The sequence below is a fragment of the Oryzias melastigma genome, unplaced genomic scaffold (assembly GCF_002922805.2).
Source record: "Oryzias melastigma strain HK-1 unplaced genomic scaffold, ASM292280v2 sc00371, whole genome shotgun sequence".
NCBI lineage: Eukaryota > Metazoa > Chordata > Actinopteri > Beloniformes > Adrianichthyidae > Oryzias > Oryzias melastigma.
The window spans coordinates 54,717-64,708 of NW_023416968.1; the positions used below are offsets into that span (position 1 = coordinate 54,717).

The following is a 9,992-nucleotide window of genomic DNA, read 5'->3' on the forward strand; positions in this document are numbered from 1 at the left end:
GGATTTAGTTCAAATAATTCTCTGCTGATGAACTGACTCCAAACTGAGGAATTCTGGGAGTTAACAGGTCAGTTGAAGGTCTTTAGGTTTACTGGCTGCTGGGTCACCTGCTGGTAAATCCTAACAAAGCCGAATGAAAGCCAGAAGGATGAAGGTGAAATGTCCACAGGAACTAATGACTTGTTTGGAGGCAGTGGTCTTCATGGATCTCTACGTGTTTGTCATTGATGAAGAGTTTCTCCACACATTCAGGAGGCTGTTTACAGCAGGAACTTCATGGATTATTGAAGCAGACATTTGATCTGAACTAAACTTCAGATTAACCTCCAGTTTCTCCTGAATGTCACTTCTAAACTCCATCTGTCGAGAAATATTTGCTGCTGTTTACCAACACCCTGTACTAAGAGAAAACCATCATTACTGCTGGTATAACCTACTGGGATAAACAGACACTGAATCAATGAATAAATGAAATACCATGGTCATTTAATATGTATTTAGCTTTTGTTTGTAGCTTTACAAGTTTACCAGCAGCACAGAATCCATTTCTCCTCTACTCTGCTTCTCCTCTCCTGACGGTCAATGACTCAGTTCACAGAGAATGTGAGAGTTTATTCAGCCTCAGATGGTTTTCCTTTGGTTGATCTCTTTGTGTTCACTTGAGCAGACTTCCTGTAGAGACGGAGCTCTGTGATCTGAGCTCAGTCCTGAGTTCAGCAGTCAGAACTGGACTTGAGGAGTCCAGCTTTGGAACCTGCAGAGAACCAACAAACAGCAGAAAGCCACACTGTGGGAAAGACTCCACACTTCTGACTGATGTTCACGTCCACTTTATTCTTCACAGGAAAGATTGGAACAGAACACTGACGACTAAAAAGAACAGAGAAACACTTCTAATCTCTGATACAAAACAGGAATCACAACAACACAAACACCAGTCACACTCTTTATCTGACTCTTCCTTTGTACATTTTTAAAAAAACTTTCTCTCACAAAACTGTCATTTTCTCACATGACTCAAACAAGTATAAACTGTAGTTATTATGTATTTAAAACAATATTGAAATGTTAGAGAATCACATAAAAAGCATTAGAATTAAATACCTGTATAAATAATTCTAGTGTTGTCGTGGTAACGGACTAAACATTGTCTCAACATCAACTACAACTACAAATGTAAACAATATATTAAAATAAAAAAATCTTCTAATTATAAAGAAACAAAAAAATGTCAACAATATTTAACATTTTCTTTAAAACTTAAATCTTATCGTCATAATTTAAAACACATTTCCATTTACAAGTATATCTAAAAGAATACATTTCATGATCAAGGTAAATATTTTAGTTAACAAACACAAAAGTGAAACTCATGATATATAGAACCATTATACTGTCTTTTATTTTGATCAAAGTGATCATAGTGGCTTATAAATGATGAAAACCTAAAAATAGTTTTAGAAAATGAGAATATTCAATCAGAAGAAGCATAAAGGATGTTTTCAGCACATGTCAGATTTCAGAAAACTGTTCTTTTCTCTGCATTCAATAATCACTTGTTCCTCCTTTTCATTGAATGACTGCATCAATGTGGTATGGAGGCCATCAGCCTGTGGCTCTGTGTACATGGAATGAAAGCTCAGGTTGATTTGATAGCTGACTTCAGCTCATCTTCATTGTTGGCTCTGCTGTCTCATCTTCCTCTTTAAAAACACTTCATAGATATTTTATTGGTTCAGGTCAGGGAATTTGCTGGTTGATCAAACACAGAAACAGATGTTTAGGGATAAGCAGCTTTAGGTTCCTTTAGTAGAGTGGAAATGATCCAAGTTCTGCTGGAAAATAAAAGCAGAATCTCCACACAGCTTGTCAGCAGTGAAGTGTTTTAGAAACCAACTTCATTTTACCAACTGATAGACCATTTTAATGTCTTTATCATGCCATTCTTAAGCCTTTCAGAGTAAACTATATCCATATAGATCTAATCTGTCTCTGCAGATCAGGTGCAAGAGGAACCCATTTCTTCTCAGAGTCAATGCTAAAATGAAATAAATTTGAAGGTGTTTATCCCGGGGCAGTGCTGGCAGTGTAGACACTTCCTGAAAGGGGCCGTCCTCACTTTGTGATGTCAGTTTGTGAGAACCCACTTATTTTTGTGGGTTAGGAGGGGCTGGTGCTCAGAGTGCAGATTTCTAGAGGATTGCTCAGAAATACATAAATGGATCAAAATACTGCTTTGGGGATGTTTATCCACCTTATTCCGGGGGTCTCTCATGTAAAAGAGATTATGGGTACAACCGGCATAGCAACCGGAAGTTACACGGCGCTATTTGGTTCCACTGAAAGTTGGCGGTTTTGTTAGTGTTAGTGGTCCATACAAACGTTAAAAGCGTGTTTTACTTAACCCTTCCGCTCTCCTTGGTTTGTTTACATTAAAAGTGGGGTCATCTGGACCCCCCAAGACAGTGTGCTGAACTTTTTTTTATCTTTGATTTTTGAGTTTCACTAATGTCCATGGCAGACATAAAATTCTGTCCACCTTTGTCATGGGAGGAATCACATATCAATATGTGGTTGGAGTCAACTGGACCCCAAAGAGAGCAGAAGGGTTAATCCCTCAAAGTTTTCAAAAATGTCTTTGCGCAGTTCAGGCGCATGTTTTGCAGCTGGTGGTTGTACTAACAACCAAACTAAATTAACTTTGTGGAGCGTTTTGTGAACATGGGCTGCTGACGAAGAGGGAGTGCAGCTGCCCTCCTCGGTACAGATTTTACCGTCTACCGGGCGAGGATGAAGTCAGAAGGATGTGGCTGAGAATTTTAAATCTTTCATTTTGTGGATAAAGTACACACGGAGGAAAATCCGTATCCAACATTATGGTCGGGTTACTCCAGAACACCAGAGAAGAAGAGACGCCGGGTACTGCAGAGACCTGACAGCAGCGCGGTTAAGCTAGTTTCATATTCGACATTTGTCACACATTCAGCGATGAACGGCGATATTTCTCAAACGCCTTTGCTAAAAACAAACACCAGAAATGTTTTACTGACGGATGATAAAACAATCAATGTTTCACATGACTCGTTCTCATTATTCACGATCCACGTAACGAGCAGACCACCGCAAACGCCGCTGCACTGTGAGCGAAGCCGGAGCGCTTTGCCCGAGCTGCTGCTGAAAGTAATGTGGAATGTTGATTGTTTTATTATCCCTCGGGAAAAACATTTTTGGTGTTTTTTAGCAAAGGTGATTGAGAAATATCGCCGTTCATTACTGAATGTGTGACGAATGTCGAATATGAAACTAGCTTAACCGCGCTGCTGACAGCAGTGTCACAAGAGCAGAAAAGATATTTCGTGTGTAATTGCTGCATCTCCTGGTATCAGATATTCAAAAATTACCTGTTTAAACCGCAGCTGACTTTGTCAAAACATGAAACGGGCAAAAGCTACACCGCGATGCATCCCTCATCGCAGCATGTAAACACAAGCACGTGAAGAGATAACGTTACAATTGATCAGCACTGTGTGCTAACTCTGGCAGAAATAGGCAGAAATAAAGAATTATGATGTGAACTTTTAAGATTGTTCATAGCTTTGCCACCTGTAGCAGCTGAATTGAGAAAGTAGCTGAAAATGCTACTAAATGTTGTGTTTTTTAAGGTCATCCTCCAATCTCTCAATTTTATCAGGCACCGGAGTTGTTACGTCGCCTCTTTAAAGACATGACAGCTGGTTTTTCCATATTTATATGTAGTTATAGATCCAAAACAAAAGGAATTGCGCTGTCGGCTCTACAGTTTTAATGTAAATACATGCGAGTTCCGGCGTCTACCGGAAGTTTCACCCATAATTCACGCAAAGGCTCATGGGGGCTAGGAATAAGGTGGATAGTGAGGAATGAACATTATAATACACTTTTTAAAAGTTGATTTTACATGTTCCTTAAAATAAGGGAAACGTGTTTTTCACAATATCTAAACCTTCTGAGTTAAATCAGTATTATCTTTTCCTTCTGAGTCATCTACTGATACTAAGTGTTTCGGTTGTTTTCAAAAAAGGTTTATATCCTGTATGAGTTCTCATGTGTGATTTGAGATTAGATAATTGACTAAAACTTTTATCACAGTCTTTACACGTAAAAGGTTTATATCCTGTATGAATTCTTATGTGTTTACTGAGATTAGATATTTGATTAAAACTTTTATCACATTCTTTACACGTAAAAGGTTTCTCTCCTGTATGAGTTATCATGTGTTTATTGAGATGAGATTTTTGACTAAAACTTTTGTCACATTCTTTACACGTAAAAGGCTTCTCTCCTTTATGAGTTATCATGTGTTTATTGAGATAAGATATATCCCTAAAACTTTTGTCACATTCTTTGCAAGAAAAAGGCTTCTCTCCTGTATGAGTTCTCATGTGTCTCTTAAGGTAAGATGCATAACTAAAACTTTTGTCACATTCTTTACAGACATAAGATCGTTCATCAGACTCAGTTCTCATGTGGACAGACACATGTGGAATTCTTGTTCTTTTTCCAGACCCTGTAGAGGAAAGTCTCTTTTCTTTTGCGGATTGTTTGTGTTTCTTAACAGAAGTTTTCATCTTAAACTTTCTTCTGACGTAAGAGTCACACTGACCTTCTGACATGTGAGAGCTGGCCACACTTTGGACATGACTTCTGTCTCTTCTCTTCCTCTGATCTCTGTTCTGTGGCTCTGTCTCTTCATCTGGAGTTGATGTTGATTCTTGATGTTGGTTTCCTTCTTCATCCTGAGTATCAGTTCCATTGAAGCTCTGTTGATTGCTTAGATAGGCTTCATCGTTCTCATTTTTATTCAAACTTCTAATTTCCATCAATGTTTCCATCTCCTGCTTTAGATCAGGCTGCTCTTTAACCTGACTGATGCAGAACCCTTCTTGCTCCTCTTTAATCTGTAGAGGTTCTGGTTCCTCCGGTTCCTCTTTAATCTGCGTGGGTTCTGGATCATTCTGTTCCACTCTGAAGTTCCTCTGTTGGTTCCAGAGATGATCTTCTTCTATCACACAGTGTTGTGGGAGGACTGCACAGACACAAATACAAGAAAGTTTGAGCCCTGTTATATTTTTTTGTATTAAGTACCAAATTAAAATTTAAATCACCTCAATCAGACGCCCTATTGTTTGAAATGTAAAAAATCAATCCATCCTTACATCCATATTCTGAATACTCAGAATCTCTTTCAGGGTCATGAAAATCCTGGAGTTTATTCCATTCAGCAGAGGTGTGGACTAGAATTAGACTTGAGTCATTAATTTCATGACTTTAGACTCAACTCAGACTTTAACAGCTGTAACTTGTGACTTGACCTCAACTTTAACCTCTTAATGTGGTGTTCTTGCTGCAGATTGGTATTGCTCTGAATCCACTCTGAATACCACCCGTGTTGCCTCAACTCTGACCCATTCGCCTCCTATATATACACATTAGTATTGCCATAAATGACTATTTTAATAGTTGACTAATCACTGATTACTTTTTCCGATTAGTCATGCTTGGGTCATGCACAAGGTAGATGTAAAACACAGATCATTAGTTTTTAACCAACTAAAAACTATATACACTGCTCACAAAAATTAAAGGAACACTTCAAAGAAACACATTAGATACATCAGATCTCAATATGAAGTTGGATATCTATACAAATAACGACAGGGCAGTGTCTTAGGAACAAAGGGATGCCAAGTCTTTTAATGGAAATAAACGTTTTCAGCCTACAGAGGCTAAATTGTGTAGACAGAATAAAATAAGGGTTACATGAAGAAGTGGCAGGCTAGTTCATTTTTTTAAAAACTAATTTCTGCAACTCAAACTGCTTTTCAGTGTCTTGTGCGGCCCCCACGAGCTTGTATGCATGCTTGACAACGTCGCGGCATGCTCCTAATGAGACGACGGATGGTGTCTTGTGGCATTTCCTCCCAGATCTGTGTGAGGGCATCCCTGAGCTGTTATACAGTCTGAGGTCAACCAGCTGAAAGTGATTAACGAGGCCCTCAGCTGCTTAACCAACCAGAAAATGATCAGACAGGTTTAATTCAATACATGCCAGGCTTGATTAAAAAAAGTGTTACTTTCATTTATGTAAGCAGTATATATAGCATTACCTGCTATAATGCTAGTGTTAATGCTGTAAGCGGAATTTGGCTGCTGAAGATCCCAGCGACAAAAGCTGAAAATGCTGAAATTTATAGGTAAACTGCTGATGCCAATAGCTGGCTAAAATACTAGTTAAATACCAAATTAGCGTGAAAAAAATGAAAAAAGGTTTAACTTAGCCAAAACAGCTAGCATGTAGCTGAAATATTAGCTAAACTCCAAATCAGCCTAAAAAATGGAAACATACTAAATTAGCCCGAACAGCTAGCGAACAGCTAGGGGAGAGACACCCCCCTCCCCCCCGATGTATAACTCTCTTTTCTGTGTCTCTTCCTCTGATCTCTGTTCTGTGGCTCTGTCTCTTCATCTGGAGTTGATGTTGGTTCTTCATGTTGGTTTCCTTCTTCATCCTGACTATCAGTTCCATTAAAGCTCTGCTGATTGTTTCCATCTGCTTCACTGTCAACATGTTCCTCCAAAGCAGGAATCTCCATCAAGGTTTCAGTCTCCTGCTTCAGATCAAGCTGCTCTTCATCCTGACTGATGCAGAGTATACACTAAACTTCATGATGAATGAAAACAGCAGCAGTTCAGAGTAGGGCTGGACGATATGGAAAAAAAATTATATTATGATGTAAATTATTTTATATCATGACATTAAAAACAAACTACATTTTCATTTATTTGTCATAGTAACTGATCAAATGAGGTTATAAACCTGATCAGCTTCTCCTTGAGGTACCGAGGTCTAAAGGAAATGCAGGAGGAGCGAGTCTTTTCTGTCTGTGCTCACAAACTCTGGAACGCTTTGACACTAAATATCAGACGAGCGTCTTCCACGTCCATCTTGGAAACTAGACTCAAGACTCATTTTTATAGTTGAGCTTTGACTCACACATGAAATTTTGCTCTGATTTTACATTTAATTTTTATTTTATGTTTTTACCCACAGTGTTTCTTTAATCATTTTATGCTGTACTCATTGACTGTAAAAATAATGGACTGAGCGAGCAATGAGGTCCCCAATTGGAAATGCATTACTTCCTCTCCTCGCGAAAGTAGGCCGCCGCTTTCACCGTCACTTCCTGAAACTGATATCGCCATTTGCAACCCATCTTCTCGACCACGAGACCGTGGATGTAAACAGCTTCTACTATAATAACGGCGGCTCGGGAGAATTGTACAAGTCATTGTTCAAGCCTTTGAGGGAGAACCATTCCAACATTTGATTCTGTCAGGCGGTCCTTTGGGATTTACTTACATTTATTCCTTTTTGTCGAGATAAAAGGAGCATTTGGGTGACGCCGCTGGAGAACGGCGTGTCCCCCTCTCGCGCGCGCCACAGCAGCGGCAGCTTGTCAGTTCACATGCGTTGCCCCGTTACAGTCTGATCAGATGCACGTGAGAAGCGCGTTCAGCTGTATTTAGAAACAAATAAATAAACATCCTAACAAGTGAACAGCTGGATGTTTTTTCAGTTTGAAAACACGACCAGGTTTCAAGTTTGTCTCGCGCTCCTCAGACGGCTACGTCTAATTCAGGCTGAAGCTGGAAAAGTGCGGCAAAGATGTGATTTTATGCGCGTATACGCAACTTATAATTTATAAGCTACAACCAAAACAGTGAAATAAAGAAAAACGAACGTTAAACAATGAAAAAGTCCAAAGCACATAACCTCAGACGTGAAATCTATTTCTACAGAGTAAATCCTCATCTAAAAATGTCGACAGCCAACCCAGTCTCCTCCAAAAACGTTCAGTACCCACGTTTGTCCACAGGGAAAAACGTAGCAGTTTCACAAAAAAACGGGTCTAAATTGTGGAATTGCTACGTCTCATTCTCTCATTCATTTCTACGGGGGTGCGCCGAATCACGTGACTGATCACGTGACTTTTGAGTTTCTACCTGTCGATAGCAAAAACACGGTGGGATATTCACTCTTTTTTGGTGGAAAATCACTCAGAATAAAATATTTTGTGGACTAATCTTTATTTTGACAATATTTCTAGCGAGAAATGCACTCGTTACTATCAGGATATACATTTATTTTGGACATACAGTTCGTAGTTTGTCTGTTTTGCTGGACTTCTCCCCAAAAGGGGCTCCAAAATCGCGAAATATCAGCGTTTCCGGTGCACGGAACGATCCCGGAACAGGACGATCAGCAGGATTTGGGGACCCGACCCGCGTCAAGGTTTGGGTTAGAGTAGGTTCGGACAAACCGCCCGGACCCTTTTTTAATTGGGCCCCGAATGACTTCCGTAAAGCTAGAACGTGATCACAGTCTGACTACTTCTGGTCGAGGACGGTCAAAAGTTTAGAAGTTTCCAGAAACGAAGATTCTCAACCATAAAAGTAATGTTTCTTTATTTTCTCTCTCATAAACAAACACAAATGTCGGTTAGTTTAAGTGACAACAACGATGATGCTTTCAGACTAAATAAAGAAAGAAAAAAAAACGTTTGTTTTTTTTTTACTTTTCTTTTTCATATTATTATTAATCTATCATTATTAATATATTATTATTAATAATTACATTAACATTATTATCCATCCCATCTTCCTTCGCTTCATCCGGGACCGGGTCGCGGGGGCAGCAGTCAGAGCAAAGATGCCCAGACTTCCCTCTCCCCGGCCACTTCCTCCAGCTCCTCTGCGGGGACCCCGAGGCGTTCCCAGGCCAGCCGAGAAACATAGTCTCTCCAGCGTGTCCTGGGTCTTCCCCGGGGCCTCCGCCCAGTTGGACATGCCCGGAACACCTCACCAGGGAGGCATCCAGGAGGCATCCGGATCAGATGCCCGAGCCACCTCAACTGGCTTCTCTCAATGTGGAGGAGAAGCGGCTCTACTCCGAGCTCTCTCCGGGTGACTGAGCTTCTCACCCTATCTCTAAGGGAGCGCCCAGCCACCCTGCGGAGAAAACTCATTTCAGCCGCTTGTAGTCGGGATCTCGTTCTTTCGGTCACGACCCAAAGTTCATGACCATAGGTGCGTACTGGAACGAAGATCGACCGGTAAATTGAGAGCTTTGCTTTCTGGCTCAGCTCTCTTTTCACCACGGACCGGTCTGTACCGGACCGGTACAGCGACCGCATAATAGAGGACGCCGCTCCAATCCGCCTGTCGATCTCACAGTCCGATCTTCCCTCACTCGTGAACAAGACCCCAAGATATTTAAACTCCTCCACCTGAGGCAGGAGCACTCCACCCACCGAGAGAGGGCAAACCACCTTTCTCCGGTCAAGAACCATGGCCTCAGACTTAGCGGTGCTGACCCTCATCCCGGCCGGTTCACACTCGGCTGCAAACCGCTCCAATGCATGTTGGAGGTCCAAGTTCGATGGAGCCAACAAAACAACATCATCTGCAAAGAGCAGAGAGGAAATCCTGTGGTCCCCAAACCAGACCCCCTCCGGCCCCTGGCTGCGCCTAGAAATTCTGTCCATAAAGACTATGAACAGAACCGGTGATAAAGGGCAGCCCTGCCGGAGTCCAACATGCACCGGGAACAGGTCTGACTTACTGCCGGCCATGCGAACCAAGCTCCTGCTCCGGTCATACAGAGACCGGACAGCCCTGAGTAAGGCTCCCCGGACCCCATATTCCCAGAGCACCCTCCACAGGACACCACGGGGAACGCGCTCGAACGCCTATCTGTCAGTCTGAGCAGGTTTATCTAGTTTGATTCTGTGTTTTTGACCCACGCCTGTTTATTCGTTCATCTGCCTCACCTCTGTGTTTTTGACCATTGCCTGACAATGGACGCTGTCTATGTCTTGCCCTTGCTCTGTTCTGTGAAACCGTTTGCAAATTGATCCTGATGTCTCAGCCTCTTTATCACAGTGGCGTTACTG

The 9,992-nt window shown here is 41.4% G+C and overlaps 1 protein-coding gene across 1 annotated transcript in view; it reads right to left on the minus strand.

The window, feature by feature from the left end:
* Positions 1-5,120, minus strand: part of LOC112138150 (zinc finger protein OZF-like) — a 24,288-nt gene extending 19,168 nt beyond the window's left edge. Inside the window, exon 1 of the mRNA XM_024260725.2 lies at positions 4,643-5,120. Coding sequence (XP_024116493.1) covers positions 4,643-4,871 — 229 coding nt within the window. The 5' untranslated portion in view covers positions 4,872-5,120. The remainder of the gene's footprint in view (positions 1-4,642) is intronic.
* Between the last annotated feature and the right edge of the window lie 4,872 nt (positions 5,121-9,992).